Below are 19816 nucleotides of genomic sequence, written 5' to 3'. Positions count from 1 at the left end.
AAGTACATCAGAACTCTTACTTTGAAGCTCTCGTCCAGGTGTGGTCGATTTGTTTCAGTTTTTTTTACGTCTTAACGCGAGCTTGATTTACTTTGGCAAAATGGCGTTGTTAGTAATGGGCGGTTGAATGCATTTCTGCGTTGTACACAGTGACATATATTCGCATTTTACAACACGCGAAACGCGAGACTCGGACGGAATGGCGACCCTAGATCAGAAATCACCCAACGTGCTTCTCCAGAGCCTCTGCTGTAGAATTACGGGGAAAAGCGAAGGTACATTGGCACAACTCGGAATCAGAACCTCATTCAAATGTATGACTATGTCGCTGCATAACCAAGATTTTCACTTATTCTGAATGTTTGTTTGTAATCTTTGTCAACATTCGGTACATTAATTTGATCGCTTCTCTGTCAGATGACACACTTTCTGACAACATTATAGTCATTTCCCAATGCATACGTTGGGTGTCCCGTTGTCCGAATGATGAAATACGTCAGAGTATTACGGTCACTCATTATTATTATTAGTAGTAGTTGTAGTAGTTGCATTAGTATTATTTATATGCTATATGTCTTAAGATGTCTTTTCGCTTTATAGCTTTTTTTAGTAGGGAAACCCTTAAATTAAATTTAGCCGATTCCATGCCACGACATGGCTTGCATGCAGGCAAGTGGAACATTTGCATTATTAGAGCAGATCGGCAACTATAAATGTCAATGACATGTAAACATAAACAGGCAAACTATTTCAACGTTATATTTTCAGGAGCGAACAATGTGACTTTACGGTAAAAGGTTTTTTTGTGACTAATTCGTCACTATTTTGCACTGTTTGAAAGTGCTCTATAAATACGGTTGAGTTGACTATTTATTTATCTGGTCAGCTGAAGTTGCCCAACAGTTCCAGTATGCAGTGCGAGTCATTGGCAGTAACTACGCTCCCACTATTGAACGGGATGAATTCCTGGTGACGGAGAAGATCAAGAAGGAATGTAAGTCGAGGTTTCCCCAAAACTATCTGTAAATAACAACACAGCAGTGTTACTCATTTTAGCTTCAATGTCTAGTCTCTAACGTTGTCAAGTGCTTTTTGAGAAGTACTAAAGCTTTTTATGTTGCACTCTACAGAAAATGCTGAAACACTATCAGAGTAAATTCCCAGCCGTCCCATCAAAGTTGCCTGCGTTGTACCATTAGTTGGAAAACAATCAATCAAAGCTCTCATGTAAAAATAGCACTCCATTTACAGTATGACATGTTTATTGAGCACAGATTGTCTGGCAGGCTTCGAGGTGATGTTGTGTTGCATGTCATCACTGGCACTTTCTAAAATTACGCAGAGTTTCAGCAGATTTGTAAATGAAGAACAAAGTGAAACAGCCAGTTTGCAGCCATGTTTATCGCTTCAGTTATTAACTTGTTTTCTTACTCTCTACAGTGCTGAAGCAGCGGCGAGAGGCAGACGCTGCTCTCTTCTCAGAGCTGCATAGAAAACTGCAGACACAGGCTAGTACTGTTTACTGGCACATTCACATATACTGTACAGTAGGGCTGCTACAAGCGATTATTTGGATCGTCGCTGATAGTGGTCAGTATTAATCGACTAATTAGAGCGGGGGTGCCCAACCTTTTTTGACCGAAGATATACTTTTCGATCACCCAACCTCCCGCGACCGACCTGTTACCTACCGCACACGTGCGCATACACTCGCACTTACATATACACTTACACACATGCCATGATGAGCATCAGCCATAACGGTCCTAAAGATGAACGAAACAGAAAATAAAGTAGACACAAGAGTTTGTGGGTTTGTTAAAAGAAAATCATTGCCAATCTTGGTCAAGACCTGACGCGGAGGCATGGGACGCACTTTTGCAGCATGTTAACTATCGTAGCTTACGTGTACCGTTTTCAAATGCTTCTCTTGGCCCTCTAGATTCCCATTCTTTGCCAGTACCCTCTGTGAATTGTACATGAAATAAACTCTGAATCGAATAATAACAACAATAAAAGAGAGAGCGCAACAGCTCTGATTGCAAGCTGCAATTGCAGACTGCTGACCACTAACAACTTGCGGTGATGCAGGTCACGGACCACCGTAGGTTAAAGGTGACTTTTAATTTTATTTTATTTTGAAAATACCTTTTGGGAAAGGGAGACTGATAGCATGCTCAGGGTGCAGTGTGCACTAACACATAACTATATCATATTAATAACACGCACACAGACACACAAATGTTTTGGGTTGTTGTTTTTTGTTTGTTTGTTTGTTTGTTTTTCCCCTCTACATCCCTCGCGATCGACTTGGGACCAGCCTGTGAGCTACCGGTCGATCGCGATCGACATCTTGGGCACCCCTGGATTAGAGCACAGGCGTCAAACTCAGGTCCTGGAGGGCAGTGTTCAGACTTGTAGGGATGCCTACAAGTCTGAACACGGCATTCTGATGAATATTGCGTATGTAGAAAATGAGTTCAGCAGAAAAATCCACTTGTTTTCGTCCATAATATGGCACAAAATATGATTGCCAAGGTCCCAGGTTAAACGGGGACAATGCTGGGCGATTTGAAAAAAGTCTTCAATCACAGTACAGGCCATTTTATATCACCACATAACATGATGTATTTTCAGTTATTCCGTGAAACTTGCTATCGCTAGCTGTGGCGACGGTATCCCGCCTCAACCTACCGACTACCCAGCTGCAAGTGACATAAGCAGCCCAGTGAAGCTTGTTGAGATGGTCTCATGATTCTCAGTTTTGCTATTCTTTGTGTTTTGGCGAGGCTCAAAGCAAAAACTGCAATGGTCGTATCATTTGAATGCATACCCAGCATGGGTACAGGGCATTTTTTTTTTTTTTTTTTTTCTTGTAAATAGTTAATAATTACGGGGTGTTTTGTTGTTAGTTTAGTCCTTCCCAATGCAGTAGAAATTATTTGCATTCACCTTGTTATTTATTGATTTTCAGTGACTCTTCGATTTAATTTTGCATTGTAGGTTTATGTACAGTGACTGTGTACAAGAAAAATCCAGAAAAGGTTATTTGATTTTGTGTGGGTTTCTGGAAAACTATAAATTTTTACATTTAGGTACTCTTGCAGTCACACTTTTTTCTGTGACAAACTGACCCCGGCCCCCCATCAGAGAAGCGAAAAGTTATGTGACTCTCACAGGAAAAAGGTTGAGGACCACTGACTTAAGTAGTCAGTTTTGTTTTCTTGCTGCAGCAAGTTGGTTGTTGGTTACTCGCCATTTGACATTTGTCAGTCGCGACGATTGTCCAGTTTTGTCTAATTCAACCAATTAAAGTCTGGGATGACATTGTAACTGTTCGTTTGTTCATGCTTTTGAATATTTGTCTATTATGTTTGACAGGGTGTACTGAAGCATCGCTGGTCTGTTCTCTACTTGCTACTTAGCCTCTCTGAAGATCCCCGCAAGCCCTCCAGCAGGGTGCGACTACTTTTCTGGCTATTCTGCACTTGATGTTTCCACTCTTATAGTCACATAATAAAAATACTGTCTGTCCTTCCAGGTTGGAAACTATGGGGCTCTTTTTGCCCAGGCTCTCCCGAGAGATGCCCATTCCACTCCGTTCTACTGCGCCCGGCCCCAGAGTCTGGCCCTTGGCTACGGGGAGAGGAGCAGCGGCTTGTCAGCCAGCATGGCCACCAGTGGGATCTCAAGTCTAGGAGTGTACGCACTCAACGGACCCACGCCAACACCGCAGTCACTTTTGGCCGGGTGAGACTTGTGCAGACAAATAACAGATTTCTTTTTTTTTTTTCATACACACATGGATGAAAAGCCCTTTGTCATCTCATACTCAGATCTCATTGTTTTTACACTGGTCAACTTGAGTACAGTGCCGTGTAAAGTACAGTCATACCTCGGTTTTCGACCATAATCCGTTCCAGAAGGCTGTTCGAAAACCGATTTGTTCGAAAACCGAAACCACGCTCTTTTAAAAAAAAATCTTTATTGAACATGTCTGTTCACAATGGAACGCTACACGAGGAAGCGTCACTTCCTCGTGTAAGGAAGGCGAGAGGAGTCAAGTGACGCATTCAAGTGCGCTCAGTTTGTTCGAGATCCGAAATTCGGTCGTCATGCGAGGCATAAAAAACTCGAAATTTTTGGTCGAAAACCGATTTGGTCGAGAACAGAGACATTCGAAAACCGAGGTTTGACTGTAATTTGCCCCCCACTCAAATTCTTATTGCACATTTTTTCCTCTTTAATGTTTGAGGAACATGAAACAAATGCAATGATTCGACCGGGGCTCGGCAACCTGCGGCTCTTTAGTGCCGCCCTAGTGGCTCCCTGGAGCTTTTTCAAAAATGTTTGAAAATGGAAAAAGTTGGGGAAGGGAAATATATTTTTTGTTTTAATATGGTTTCTGTAGGAGGACAAATATGACACAGACCTTCTTAACGTTTTCTAATGCTGTAAAAATGTGTAGAATATTACATTTCAACATTTCTGTCAATGAAGATTTGCATCATAGCCTGCGACACACGTTTCTATTATCAGGACTGGATGCCAGGCAGGTGGCTCTTGTAAAAAAATAAATAAATAAAAACAGCCTTTCATGTCCAATTCACCGAGGGCACTGGCAAAGAAGGGAAATCTGGAGGACCAGAGAAGCATTTTTAAACGGTACACGTGAGCTACGATAGTTAACACGCTGCAAAAGTGCGTCCCATGCCTCGTTCATTTTAGCGGCCGTTATGGCTTTTGCTCATAATGGCATGCGTGTGTAAGTGCATGCGCATGCAAGCGTGCAGTAACGGGTCGATCTCGGGAGGCTGGTTGATCGAAAAATAGATCTTCGTTCAAAAAAAGTTGGGCACGCCTGCTCCACAGGATGCACTGTAGGGAAAAAAAAACATTTAATCATGAAGGCTCATTGTGTATTTGTAGCCAACTTAGTCATTTTGATAGTAGGCTAATAGAGCTAATATATATACATCCAGCATGGGTTGCCTTCATTTTAAGGCTTATAATTTTTTGCCGCTCCAGACATATTTGTTTTTTGTTTTTTTGGTCCAATATGGCTCTTTCAACATTTTGGGTTGTCGACCCCTGGGTTAGACAGAGACAAATGAGATGCTCTGGTAGACTACAGAGTTGCTTGTGAAGACCATCCAGTAAAAAAACACTATTTTATACTGCATGTCGCACTTTTGTGGGATCAGAAGACCATTTCATGGTATTCATCCAAAGTAACAATGCAACAGTTGCTGGTTGCTTTTATCAAGCATTGCCTGTGCTTACCAAGTCTGCAATTGAAACCAAATTAATGGCAGCTCTAATATCTCGGCGTTTCAGTCATCCTCCCCAGTCTGCGGCGGGAGTGGCTCCCCCTATGGGGTCTCGACTGGCCTGGGCTCTTCCTGCAAGCTCTTCCCCCTCCTTAGCTCTGGGCCCCGCCACCATTCGGCCACCCCTTGGACCGTCGCATCCCAACACCAGAGCAGTCCGCCCTCGGCAGGATGGTGATGCCGCTGGTGGGTTCACATATGGGACAATTTGGATTAATTTCAGTGGACTCTTTGAGATTGTTTTGTGCAGACAGTTTGATGAAAAGGAACCCGGTAGCCTTGGATGAGGTCTGACTCTGACGTCTCAAGATGGCACAGTGAACCGCACGCAAATGTAAATCCTCTGTGCTTATTGTTTTTTATTTGGTCATCCTTTGTCTGCTGTAGGCGAGGTGAGCGAGGCGGCACTGGTGCGGGACATCCTCTATGTATTCCAGGGGATCGATGGCAAGTTCATCAAGATGAGCACCCAAGATAATTGTTACAGAATAGACAGCAAGGTACCGTAAGTAAGATGAGCACAACACCACAAATCCAAGTGTAGTGCGTCACTGAGGCTGTCCCCACAAAAGTTTTCAACGATTTAAATTCTTTTGAGCAGATTTTGGGGTGTTGACAACCTGCAACCCTTAAAAGCCACACCATCCAGTACACGATTTGAGATGCAGACAATCTGGGTTGATCGTAAAGCAGCAACAGATCAATAGGGAGCTCTTTGGCAAAGAGCCACATTGACCTTGGCCCGTCAGTCTCTCCTCTGTGCTCATGGTGTTCATGTACAAACCCAATTCCAATCAATTTGGGATGTCGTGTTAAACATACATAAAAACAAAATGCAATGATTTGGAAATTATGTTCAACCTAGAATTAATTGAATGCACTACAAAGACAAGATATGTCATGTTCAAACTGGTAAATTGTATTGTTTTTAGCAAGTAATCATTCACGTCAAATTTTATTGCTGAAATGAGGTCCAAAAAAAGCTTGGACAGGTGGAAAAAAAAGTTGAGGAATGCTCAACCTGTTTGGACCATCTCACAAGTGAACAAAGGCTCACAGGTAGGTGCCATGATAAGGTATAAAAGGAGCTTCCCTGAATTGCTCACTCATTCACAAGCAAAGATGGGCGAGGTTCAGCTCTTTGTGAGCATCGGCGTGAGAAAATAGTAAAACAGTTGAAGGACAATGTTCCTCGACGTGCAATTATAAGGAATTTAGAGATTTCAACATCAGTGTCCATAATAACATCAAAAGGTGTGGAAAATCTGGAGAAATCACGCCATGGAAGCGACAAGGCCAAAAATCAACATTGAATGCCCGTGAACTTCAATCCCTCAGGCAGCACTGCATCAAAAACTAACATCAACGTGGAAAGAATATCACCACATGGGCTGATGAAGACTTCAGAAAACCAAGATCGCTAAATGCAGTTTGGCGCAACATCCGTAAGTGCAACTTAAAACTCTCCGATGCAAACAAAAGCCATTTATCAACAACATGCAGAGGAGCTACCATCTTCTCTGTGCCCGAGCTCATCTACCATGGACTGATGCACAGTGGAAAAATGTTGTGTGGTCCGACGAGTCCACATTTGAAATGTTCTACGTGTTATCCTCCAGGCAAAATGAAAAAGAACCATCTGCGCTCTTATAGACGCAAGGTTCAAAAGCCAGCATCTGAGATGGTGTGTGGCTGTGTTAGTGCCAATGGCATGGGTAACTTACACTACTGTGAAAGTACCAAAATGCTGACTTTGTTGTAAAAGAGTGCAGGTACTTGACTGGCCTGCCTGCAGTCCAGTCATGTCTCCCATCGAAAATGTATGGCGCATTATGAAGCGTAGAAAATACGACAACGGAGATCCTGGACTGTTGAACAGCTGAGGCTGGAAATGAAACAAGAATGGGAAAGAATTGCAACTCCAAAGTTTCAACAATTGGTGTCCTCACTTCCCAAACATTTATTGAATGTTGTTGAAAGAAGAGGTGATGTGGAACAGTGGAAAACATGACCTCGTTCCAGCTGTTTTTGGAACGTGTTGCAGCCGTAAAAAAAATGAATGATTATTTACCAAAAACATTCAAGTTTATCCATTTGAACATTCAGTATCTTGTTTTTTTTCACGTGTACAATAAAATATAGGTTGAAAATGATTTGCAAAGAGTTGTACTGTATTCTGTTTTAATGTTGAACACAACGTGCCACCTTCATTAAAATTGGGTTTGTCAAAGTATAAGTAAGATGTGAGCTAGCCATTTTGCGTCATTGTTTTCTGTGTCTCGTGTCATGCCCTTGCACCTCACCAGGTGATGGTGAGCAAATCCCTGAGGGACACCAGCAGTAGACTTTCTGAGCTTGGCTGGCTCCACAATAAAGTCTGCAAGTACACAGACGCCAGGAGCCTCGACCGGGCTTTTGGACTTGTTGGCCAGGTGTGTTTTTGTACTGGTCATCCTTCACTTGTAGTTGACCTCCACACAAACCAAAGCAATTTGTCCAACGTCTTTCCTCCTCCTACGTTCCAGAGCTTCTGTGCATCGCTCCACCAGGAGCTGAAGGAATACTACAGACTCCTGTCTGTCCTCCACTCTCAGGTGTGAAAGCTGATTGGGACGCATATTTAGTGAACACTATTAGCTGACACGCTGCTGTTTGCTGACCTGCATGTACATTTTAGATGCAGGTAGAGGATGACCAGGGAGTCAACGTGTGTACAGAGAACAATCTGACCCTCAGAAGACTCCTGGTCTGGATGTATGACCCCAAAGTCCGGCTCAAAACACTTGCCGCCCTCGTCGACTTCTGTCAAGGTAGCATTGGCGTGTGGAGTGTGCTGTGACTCAGTCCGATTTGGGTCTTTTTTAGTATGTCAGTTGGCATTGTGTTGGTGTCAGGCCGGAAAGGTGGGGAGCTGGCTTCAGCTGTGCACGCCTATGGGAAAACGGGAGACCCACAGATGAGGGCGCTGGTGCAACACATCCTCAGCCTGGTGTCGCACCCCATCCTCAACTTCTTGTATCGGTGGATCTATGATGGAGAGCTTGAAGACACTTACCATGAGGTGCATGCAGACACAACTGGAAAAGCAGACTGAGTTGTGCATGAACTAACTGCGCTTTTGTCTGTATCCTTGTTTGTAGTTCTTTGTGGCGTCCGATCCAAATGTGAAAACCGATCGCTTGTGGCACGACAAGTACTCTCTCAGGAAGTCAATGATCCCCTCGTTCATCACCATGGACCAGGCTCGTAAGGTATACACACCCGTTGGTTTCAAATCCCCGTGCTGAGTTTTCATCCCCAGGCAGTTATGTTGTCATCAGCCGCTTTGTCATTGACACCCCTTGCAGGTTCTGCTAATTGGTAAATCCATCAACTTCCTGCACCAGGTTTGTCATGACAGAACGCCACCAGGCAAAATCACACCAGCGTCCAAATCTACAGATACACCCAAAGATGGTAGGAGTTGTTTGGGGATCTTGATATTTCTGTTTCGATACATTCCGGTGGGTGTAAACGATATGCTCTTACGGCTCAATGTCCTTGCCTTCTCTACCAATGAGGCACACTCGGGTCATGACGCCATCCCAGCGATTTGCAGCTTTTACTGTCTGTGTTGAAGGGTGTAACGTGTGCCTCATTAGTATTGCAGAACTTTGCCAAGACAAAACTGCAAACAAAAGAAGGGGTAAAACACACAGCAGACCTTTATCTGCTGCTGACGGGTTCTTCTGGTGCCTGTGGCCATCTCACCGCAACCACATTAGTGGAGACGATCATGTTCACTTTGGGTTTTTGAAGGAAAAGGTACCACTGTACTGATTATTATGGCTGTATTCATTCCGACGGGTGTTTCAATTTTATTTGAGAAATATAATTTTTGTATTGGAAAATATGACCAGGTGCATCTTATAACATTGACTACTCAAATAAATAACGCCAAATGAGTTTTAGACAGGTGCTATACTGAGATGCAAAGTTGGAACGCTGACAATTAGTAAGACGGCAACCTGAGCACAGGAAGTGCGGAGATAGAGCAAAATTGTGCTCTGTGCCAAGCACCATTTCAAATGAGATTTACTAACACATCTGTTGATACGTTAACATAAAACAAGAGGGGAAATTACATTTAGACAGAGCAAAAGCATGTGAACCACAGCTTGAAAGAACCCAGGGGGTTGCCACATTTGCTCTTGTGTACCCTTGCGAGAAGGCGGGGGACTCATGATCACTCTTTGAGGGGCTCTCTCTCCATTTTATTGGAATCACATGACCATGGTTCCACAAAATGTTTTTAACGCTAAATATTTCAGTTGGTGCAATTGCAACGTATCAATTGAGTCCTCACTTTTGAGAAGACATTCAACACTGTGGACTGTCTCGGTAGGAGTGAAAAATTGTGCATTGCAGCACAAGCACGCCCGTAACTATGAATGCACAATCCAGTGTGTTATGAGACAACCCAGTGGTGAGACTACTACCATATTGGCCCAAATATAAGACGGCCCTGATTATAAGACGACCCCCTCTTTTTCAAGACTCAAGTTTGAAAAAAGACTTTTTGAACACCAAATAATTTTTTATACAGCAAATAATTACAGTACATCTGAAACAAATGATGAAACAATATATTTGAGAGAAAAAGCAGGATATTTTGCCTCATTCAAATCTTAATATCTGAACATTTAAATATGTAAACTGAAGTGCGATCACATTCGTAAAGGAATAGCTTCTGATTTTTGAAATGTAAATTACATCATAACTTCTCCTTAGCTGCCGGTTAACCTGGCCAATCTTCGACCCACTTTTCTCCAGATTGTCGCTACGTTTCTCCATTTTCTGTTATCTCTTCTATTATTTTCTTCTTTTTTCTTTCTTACCGCTATTTTTTATTTTTCTTCTTCGTGCTGCCGCTATTTTTATTTTTATTCTTCATGACGGGTTCACTTTGGCCTGGGGAGTAAAGTTCAGCATTCGCTTCAATGATATCTGACGCCATCTAGCGTCGTGAATGGGTATAATGTCTAGACCCCGAATATAAGACGACCCCCACTTTTTCAGTCTTATTTCAATGCAAAAAACACCGTCTTATATTCGGGCCAATACGGGACTTCTTTGACAGCGTCAATCAACACTGAGCAATATTCTCGTATTTTGGAGCTCTATCTAATCAGTGATTGCGAGTGAATGTGTGCAACGGTTTGCGCATGTGTTTGAGGCACTTAAAACAACAACCCAGTCTTCTCTCTTGTAGCAGCAGAACTGCTGTCAGACCTGGAGGGGGCATTTCAGGAGAAGATTGACGCCGCCTACTTTGACACCAGTAAATATCTGCTGGATGTCCTCAACCGGAACTACCTGCTGCTGGAGCACCTGCAAGCCATGAGGAGATACCTGCTGTTGGGCCAGGGGGACTTTATCAGACACCTCATGGATTTGCTCAAGTAAGTAGTGCTTGCTTTTTTTTCTGCTTCATCTGAATAATAAAGGAGCCATTAAGTGGGATGAATTTGGACAGCTGCAGTTTTTCAAGTTCTTGCATCTCCCCCCCAGACCAGAGCTGGCGAGACCTGCCACCACTTTGTACCAGCACAACCTGACAGGTATCTTAGAGACTGCCGTCAGAGCGACCAACGCCCAGTATGACAACGTGGAGATCCTCAAGCGGCTGGATGTGCGATTGCTGGAGGTGTCTCCTGGCGATACTGGCTGGGATGTATTCAGTCTAGACTACCATGTTGATGGACCAATTGCTACGGTAAACACGTTCACACGGTTGTTAACAGTTAGTTGGTTGTGTGTCTGGCTTTTGTGTTCATAAAGCTGTGCACAACAGGTGTTTACTAGGGAATGTATGGGCCACTACCTGCGTGTTTTTAACTTCCTGTGGAGGGCCAAGAGAATGGAGTACATATTAACCGACATCTGGAAAGGACAGATGTGCAACGCCAAGCTGCTGAAAACTATGCCTGGTTTGTAAACACCACAAAAGCGTTTGAATGCTCGTATCATTTACGAGGTTGATCTATGGCACTCGCTTCCCTTCCAGAGCTGTCGGGCGTGCTGCATCAGTGCCACATCCTGGCGTCCGAGATGGTCCACTTCATCCATCAGATGCAGTACTACATCACCTTTGAGGTCAGGCCCTTAGTGAGGCTATTGCAGCCACGTCATTAAAAGGGCATTTTAAATCAAGATGAGTCCATCAACTAGGGACCCCTGTAGACTGTACTGAGCTGTGACCATTATTAATAGGGCGGAGGCTTTCCATTGCAATCTTGTCTTTGTAGGTGCTTGAGTGTTCCTGGGATGAATTATGGAATAAAGTACAGCAAGCACAGGACCTCGATCACATTATTGCTGCGCATGAAGTCTTCCTCGACACCATCATCTCTCGGTGCTTGCTGGACAATAACAGCAGGGTAATATATATAATACCGCAGTACTGTATATGGAATGTGTGACGTTGCTAAAATTAGTCACGCTTGATTTCCACCCATCTCTTGAAGTCTCTTCTGAACCAACTGAGGGCCATCTTTGACCAAATTATCGAGTTCCAGAATGCTCAGGACTCCCTGTACCGCTCTGCACTGGAGGAACTAGCCCTCCAGTTGCAGTTCAAGGAGAAGAAGCAGCAGAACGAGGAGGAGGTGAGACGGCCAAGAGAGAGAAACCACCGAAAAGCTGCACCGCGCGCTGACCAGGAACCTTGGTGTGTTTTTCAGGGTCTGTGGAGGGTGACGGCCGAACAGGAAGCGGAGGAGAAGAAGAGGATTCGAGAGTTTCAGGAAACTATACCAAAGATGTGCTCCCAACTCCGGATCCTCACACACTTTTACCAGGTTGCAGGCTTTCCCACATATTGCTCCCAACTGCTTGTCCGTTCCCTTCGTCATTTTCTCTGTGCCTTCTGCTCTTCTCAGAGTATTGTCCAGCAGTTCCTGGTGCTGCTGACCACCAGCTCAGATGAGAGTCTTCGCTTCCTCAGCTTCAGACTTGACTTCAATGAACACTACAGGTACGGCTGAGCCCAGAACTGGACGCAGCACTTCCTCAGACTGAGGAATCAACAACACACACCTACCATTTTTGTACTCAGGGCCAGAGAACCAAGGCTGCGAGCATCAATCGGAGCCACACGGGGGCGACGGATGTCCAACGTCTGACCTCCAGTTACTGGAACATTTTGTATGACATGGCCCACCAGACAACCAGCACGTCATTCCAAGATAATGTCATGCCTTGGTGGAGCTCTCTTGCGCTGCACTCAACCATTTGACTTTAAGTGGAAGCCAACTGATGACAACTGAGTGCAAGTCAGCTCCCGGAATCTCAAACAGCCTTACTGATGAGAAAATTTCTTATGCCCCAACACACGTGTCCTGTGTATATATATATGCATGTACTGTATGTTACATGTATGCCTTATTGTTTCTCAATTTAGTTATCGGAGCGGTTTTGAAGACAAATGTATCAAATCATTTTTGTTACAGTTGTGCATTTCGAAAAACCGGGTTGTCGCTGTGGTGACAAGTAGCAGCTTGTTGGTCAGACCTTACAGTGTTTGGCAACACTTCAATACATACTGGAGCTACAGGAGTCACAGACATTGTGGGGGGTCATCACGACAGACTCCAAACGCCAATGCAATCAGATGTGCTCAGATTGAACGTGAAGCGATGACCTTCTAGTTCCATTTTGTATGTGCAAACGTGGAGGGAAAATATTGACGAACTCATGTTTGTATGGAATTTTTAAAATTTACGTTTATTCCACAATGAATGAAAAGACTACTTTGAGTGTGAGTGTCCTTTGTGGCAATATTACCGGTAAGTTAAAGGTCAGCTAATAATTAACTTTACCTCAGATCAGAAAATTCTCATGATTTGCCATCAAGTTCTGCTTGATTGGTTATCTTAGTTTTTATTTTAATGCCTAAACTCTGGTATTTGTCATCTTAAAACTGATTGGTGCCGCGTGTGAAAATAAGTGATGTGGCGCTGAAGTTGGCTGTGCTTTGACTCTGTCCTTTACATTGCACATCCTATGTGAACTGAAAACAGAATAGAACTGAAGCAACGCACTGTGCGTTCAATAAAATCATGTTTTTTAAGGATTCTTTGGGCTCTATTCATCGTTCCTGGCACCTCACTTGGGACAAAATTAAACATCAGCTTAGGCCGAATCATTAATGATGATATTTTTGTTCATCAGAACAACTGATATAAAATCGATAACATGGATGAAATCTCATGCTTTCCATGATGTGCCCATTAATGTACGCCACGGTGTTCTTTGAGCAACAGTTGCACATCTTACCGAACGTCAATGCTGCACTCAAAAACGCCACCAGAGGGAGTTGTGGTTTTTCCTAACCGCCTCACACACATGCTCGGCAATAAAAATGAAAACCTGTTGGCCGACTTCTGGCATTCCGAAGTGGACTTGGGAGGACACGCACCCTGTGTGGCAATAACTTATGAAGTGAAAAGAATCCTAGCAACATATATTTCGGCTAGTTTCGTGGTTAGGTGCTTAAATTGGTATTTTTTTTTTAAGCTTGGACCAACATTTTAAGCTACACCTGAAAATAACGGTGCCGTCAAGTCGACAGCTGACATTTAATGGCATTTCCTGTAGCTGACGTTTTTCTGAGAATCTTATCAAACAGGCGTATTGCTCTTTTTGGATGAGCTGACTCGGGCACAGCAGTCTCATACAGTTTCATACTTTGGAGACGAAAAAATAAAAATCATTCTACTCATATATGTTCAAAATGCCACATTTTTGTGAGATGTGTTTAGGTTTAATATAAAAAGAATTAACACGACGTCAAGATAAGTCTTTTCAAAACATTTCCAACATCAATTTGACCAATAACCTGTACACGTATTCAGAAGTAGTTATCCATCCATGCATACTTTTCTGATCCTCTTTATCCTCACAAGGGTTGCTGCGGAGCGTGCTGGAGCTGATCCCAGCTGTCTTCGGACACCCTCAAGTGGTTGTCAGCCATTCGCGGCAAAAGTATCATTTAACATTAAATTGCCGGTGCCACCATTATTAGCAACCCTGATATCAATACTTTGGACTATACGCCCTTATGTTGACAAAACGGCACCTAGTATTTTACACAAGAAGGGATAATACAAAAAGAGGTAACTTCAACCATTCCTCTTTATCTATTTTTTTTTCCACCAATCTCTCTGAATTATCCAGTGACCGAGTTCCTCTCCTCTGCAGTCTTCTCTTAAGCCAACTCCACAGCTTTTTAATGAGGTTGAGGTCTGGGGACTAAGATTGCCATGGGAGGAACTTGATTTTTGATATCCCCTCGCGGAAATTACACCTGCCATCCCTGGGTATGACACAGAGGACATTTGTGTTGCGCTCTTTCTTTCTGGCACTCTCAATTGAAATAAAGACCTCCATTTAGACAAGTGCGGATGCGAGAGGTTTGGCTTCAAAGAGGATCTCAGGAACAGATCGATGCGCACTATTAATTGGACATTTGTGGGTTTTTCACTGAGGGTAATTCGGTATGTAGACTGAACAGGAGTCAAAAAGCAGAAGTGATAACTGCCTCAGTGTGACATTATGACAATATGGCACAGAAAAACCTGGCAATGGTTTCAACAAAGAAGAGGTTCAGTGAACAGAGGACATTGTTGTGTTCTTTCTCATTTTGTTTTCTTTTTTTTCTTTTTTTTTTTAATCCGCACTGTTGCTGTTTATTACACTAAAAAGAAGACGTAGTCCAAATGTATGAGTTTCTACAGGTACTCTCCCTGGCACATAGCAAAAACATGCATTTTAGCTCCAGTGACGACTTTTGTTATACGTAGGTGACAATGTGAGTGGCTGTCTGTCTATTCTACGTCTTGCCTGACAACCGTTCCAGGGACTACCCCACCTCTCACCCAAAGTGGAGGGGCACTGAATTACACAAGTGATAGGTAGAAAATGGATGGAACATGGCAGACACTTGCTGTTAGATACAGCTGGTCGAGGTAGATGGCCACCTGTTTTTCAGTTCCGTTTGTGATTTCTTCCTAAACTGGGGTGCACACTTAGCTAATACCCGAACATACAGGTATGTGTGCAATATTGGAGACCTGCCACATGACGAGGAAAATGTCTCCATGAGCGAGTACTCAAGATTGCCAACATTCACCCACAATCGCGAGTCAACTTCCACAGACCAGTTGTTATAGTACAAACCACAAGAAATTTCAAAGAAGAAAGAATAGAAGAAGTAGTTATCATCGTAGTAGTCTAGCTGCATTGAGGCTTCCACTTTAATGTCCCTTTTCCCTAATAAATAATAGATGAAAGTGCAATGTGAGGGGTTAAACATCCCTCCATCCATTTTCTGCGCCGTTCTTCCTGTTCGGCTCGCAGCTCACACACACACACACACACACACACACACACACACACACACACACACACACACACACACACACACACACACACACACATTCACTCCTCCACAAGAGGGCTGAAGCTGGGATTCAACCCCCCAACCTCAGAACGGTGAGGTGGATGTGCTAACCACCCCTTTCCCACATCGCTGGGGATAAATATGGTGGTTCCAGTTTCCTTCAGCCTCTTGCGTGTGACACACACGCCAAATCAAATGTTTGGGCCCACTGCCAGTTTCCAAGGTCACCAAGCCCAAAAAAAACGTGGGGTTTTTCTTTGAGTACTGGGTATTGATCTTTTTGTCTGGCTGCTTTCCTTCAGTCCATTTCCTCCTTCCTTGCCTGAAAAATGGGCACATAGAAACAAAGCAACTAGTTTGTGGGGCGCTGGGAGGGGTGGGGGTGTGGGTGTACTTGGAATTAAGGTCTCTCCCGTTCCTTCCTAGCACAGTGGCTTCCAAGACACTTCAAACAGAGTGGGAGGAAACGGCTCGATATTGCATTTTTATCAACGAAGCAACAGGCTGCGCCGTTCTCCTGATATCGTCTTTTTGTGCAGGGCTGAAAAGAAATACAATATCAGATGGATCTCCATATTGACTTCTTTACAATTCATTAATATCTGGTAGATTTCCTGCTTTCACAACAGCAATAGGCTGGAACACATCAGATCATAAAGGCGGGGTATCCATCCACACAAAGGAATACACTTAATAAACAACAATAATTGGTTCGGAAACAAAAATGTCAAGGTCAGTATTTTCTAACAGCCTTGAATGCAATATATATATATATATATAAAATAAGCGCTTTGTTACAGCTGCTGCTGTTGTGAAAGCGCTATATAAATCAAAAAATATATATATATATATATATATCTATATATATATATAGATATATATATATAGTATGCTGAGCGACTTCGTGTGAGCAGTGGCCAATAGCAGCACCGGAATCAAATCAATGTGCATGGTGTTCGCACATGTGGGAATGAAGAAACTGAAGGGCATCGGCAATCATGTCATCCTTTATGCACAAACAAGGGCTCTACGTTGAAATACTTTTCAGAAGGCCATTCCCACCTAGTTTCTATCACTGAAAATGATTTTGATCATTTATTCTTCTTTTGTGTCATTTCTTGTGAGGGTGAATTTGATGTTTTAATTAGCTGTGAGCGGGCGGCCCGGTAGTCCAGTGGTTAGCACGTCGACTTCACAGTGCAGAGGTACCGGGTTCAATTCCAGCTCTGGCCTCCCTATGTGGAGTTTGCATGTTCTCCCCGGGCCTGCGTGGGTTTTCTCCGGGTGCTCCGGTTTCCTCCCACATTCCAAAAACATGCATGGCAGGCTGATTGAACACTCAAAATTGTCCCTAGGTGTGGATGTGTGCGTGGATGGTTGTTCGTCTCTGTGTGCCCTGCGATTGGCTGGCAACCGATTCAGGGTGTCCCCCGCCTACTGCCCGAAGACAGCTGGGATAGGCTCCAGCACCCCGCGACCCTAGTGAGGATCAAGCGGTTCGGAAAATGAATGAATGAATGAATTAGCTGTAAGCTGTCATCAAGCGTTTTATGTATAAGAAAGAAAATAGCTTGCTCTGTCATGACAATCAGTTGGCATTTCTGTTTCTTGCAGTGTGAGATGCACTTTTATGCCAGTGCTAATTCTTTTCTCATCAGCTTTGCAATATAAAGGGCACTTTCCCCATGTGTAAGTTCATGTGTAAAACTGCATTTTACTTAGCAGTGATTTTTACAATTGCAATTCCAGAGATGACAATTTTCAGCTTGCTGGAGACTGATTGTTGCAGAAGTTATTTTCCTCAGTCTATGCGCACATCCATCCTTAGTGAGAGACTTGGCTGAGGCTTTTTCGGTTGCCATGGTACCAAACAAGCATCTCTGGTGCCGGGCAGAAGCAGGCTCTGATTGGTTCATCAGCATTCAGACTGTGTGTTTGCTGGAAGGTACATGACTGAACCTGTGTGTGTGTGTGTGCGAGTGTGTGTGTGTGTGTGTGTGCGTGTGTGTGTGTGTGTGTGTGTGTGTGTGTGTGTGTGTGCGTGCACATAAACTAAATGTCACTTACCACCTGAGAGATAAATGATTGCTGTCTCACCTCCCATCTTCACATTTGTTTTTCTTCATAAGCTTTCCATTCTGAAGGAGAAGAGAGGTTATAGATGGGGGGAAGGAGGTGAGTGACTGGAGGAGGAGGAGGAGCTGGTGAAGGAATATGGAAAAGTCAATGGACAGATAAAAGGGGGAAGAACATAGACCGGCACAGAAAGAGCGTGTTAAAGATACCAAAGAGGAGCTCTCTCTCTCTCTCTCTCTCTCTCTCTCTCTCTTGTATGTATAAAATTACATATCCTGATATGAATTGACTTCCAATTGGCTGTCGCCAACATCAAGCCGTATCAACAGAGTTCATAAAGTGAATGTATACCATGCTTTATAATAATACTTAACTACACAGTGCATTTTGAATTTATAAATGTAGCAGTGGATGACAATGCAAAGCATGGAGATTCTCTTGTCATGGAAATGCACGAGTACATTGTTTCAATGCTGTCGACTAATCTTTGTCTTCTAATATGGCGAGAGCAGCCAGGTCAACCATTTCTTCCTTGAAAATCGCAGCTTTTTTGCAGTTCAATCAAAAACAAGCCACAAAACATTGTTTTTCAATCAGAACACCATTGCAGTGATGTGATTTATATGTGTGAGGCCTTCAAACAATCCTGCTGCTGTTCAGAAACCTATTTTTTTTCTTCCACATTTAGATATTTGTGTATAGATGATGCAATTTGGTCTGTGGTGACAAACGTCTCCTCAACATTGGCCAGAGTGACACTTGATACACACAATTGGATATGGAAGTCTATATGGTTCCATGTGGCAAGGGACGTGACAGTTGTGACGCTGAAAGGCAGTGGTTCTTAACTTGGGTTCGATCGAACATTAGGGGTTCGGTGAATCAGTCTCAGGGGTTCGACGGAGCCTCTGCCATGGAGGTTAAGACATACCCGACTCAACATGTCATTTAGTTATGACACACCCGCATGGCCATCACTTGCTGCAGATGATCACATTTACATCGCTTGTCCAATCAGTGCTGCGGGAATTTTAGTTCGCTCAGTAGTCAACGTGAGACTTTGGTGATAGTATGTCCTGCGATTAACAAAAAAAAAAATGTTTTAACACATGCTATGTCGAGCAAAAAAAAAAAAAAAAAAAAAAGTGGTCGGACAAATGTGTACAAGCATCACGGAACGTGGGACTCAATGTCCTATCTGCATGATTTGTCATGCCAAATGGAGCAACTCTTGTCTCGCATCGGCAAAACTGAAGGAACACTTTTTTTATTTTTATTTTTCACTAAGGGTTCGGTGCAACTGCATATGAACTGGTTGGGTTCGGTACCTCTAACAAGGTTAAGAACCACTGGTGAAAGGGCATGCCTGTTTGTATGTGCATATGTGTGTGTGTGTGTGTGTGTGTGTGTGTGTGTGTGTGTGTGTGTGTGTGTGTGTGTGTGTGTGTGTGTGTGTGTTTCACATACATGGAAGTGTGCCTGTTTTCTTTGATGATAATAATGAACCAGACAGAGTCACCAAGCTCACAACGCCACCTGAAATTCAGAAATTGTGTGTTTGTGGTGGATGAAAGAACAACCTGTTTAAATAAAATAAACCACAAAAATTGTGATAGCAAAATGTCATTGTGGCCAGCATGTTTAGGGAATAGTTGTGAATGACTTAAAACTGTGACTTGTCCAGTGAGAAGCAGGTATGTCGCAACGACGTTCAATTCAAAGTCTAGATGAAGAGTCTTTGTAGATTTGGAAACAGTCTTGTGATGCTCCGTTTTTCCACAGATGGCAGGAGAAGGAAACTCACAGTGTTGATCTTGATGTAGCAAAACACCATATAGGCACAGGTGCAGAGAGACAGCAAGTGCAAAGGGATACATCTTGACGATGAGGTGATTACCGAGAGAACAACGAGGTAGGGGCGGCAGAGGCGGCAACGGATGATCAAGCCACTAAATATTGCTGCAGTGTT

At 43.4% G+C, this 19816-nt stretch overlaps 1 protein-coding gene across 2 annotated transcripts; it reads left to right on the top strand.

Annotated features, from left to right (window-relative positions):
* The first annotated feature begins 8 nt into the window (after positions 1-8).
* tubgcp3 (tubulin gamma complex component 3) lies at positions 9-13451 on the top strand. Of its 2 annotated transcripts, XM_019878472.1 has the most exons (23): positions 9-275; positions 887-994; positions 1441-1508; positions 3382-3459; positions 3542-3750; positions 5338-5516; positions 5718-5835; positions 7068-7071; positions 7637-7762; positions 7856-7924; positions 8008-8140; positions 8225-8391; positions 8471-8581; positions 8678-8786; positions 10582-10771; positions 10881-11085; positions 11164-11299; positions 11377-11465; positions 11618-11749; positions 11837-11977; positions 12053-12169; positions 12251-12345; positions 12427-13451. In XM_019878472.1, exons 1-23 carry the CDS (start codon positions 128-130, stop codon positions 12491-12493), a joined length of 2799 nt encoding a protein of 932 aa, XP_019734031.1. In that variant the 5' UTR covers positions 9-127; the 3' UTR covers positions 12494-13451. The 2 variants fall into 2 exon arrangements, with proteins under 2 accessions (XP_019734031.1, XP_019734032.1); XM_019878473.1 differs by lacking the exon at positions 7068-7071 and having other exon boundaries at positions 18-275; positions 5718-5830.
* The last annotated feature ends 6365 nt before the right edge of the window (positions 13452-19816 follow it).

The sequence above is a fragment of the Hippocampus comes genome, unplaced genomic scaffold (assembly GCF_001891065.2).
Source record: "Hippocampus comes isolate QL1 unplaced genomic scaffold, H_comes_QL1_v1.1 scaffold345, whole genome shotgun sequence".
Taxonomy (NCBI): Eukaryota; Metazoa; Chordata; class Actinopteri; order Syngnathiformes; family Syngnathidae; genus Hippocampus; species Hippocampus comes.
This window is presented reverse-complemented; position numbering and strand designations above follow the sequence as displayed.

Bases quoted from the DNA above. Each gene is read 5' to 3' on its own strand.
- tubgcp3 (XM_019878472.1), top strand. From the start codon at position 128: ATGCATTTCTGCGTTGTACACAGTGACATATATTCGCATTTTACAACA. The intron at 7,763-7,855 runs GTGTGTTTTTGT...CCTACGTTCCAG, and splicing joins CTTTTGGACTTGTTGGCCAG to AGCTTCTGTGCATCGCTCCA. The intron at 11,086-11,163 runs GTAAACACGTTC...TGTGCACAACAG, and splicing joins TTGATGGACCAATTGCTACG to GTGTTTACTAGGGAATGTAT.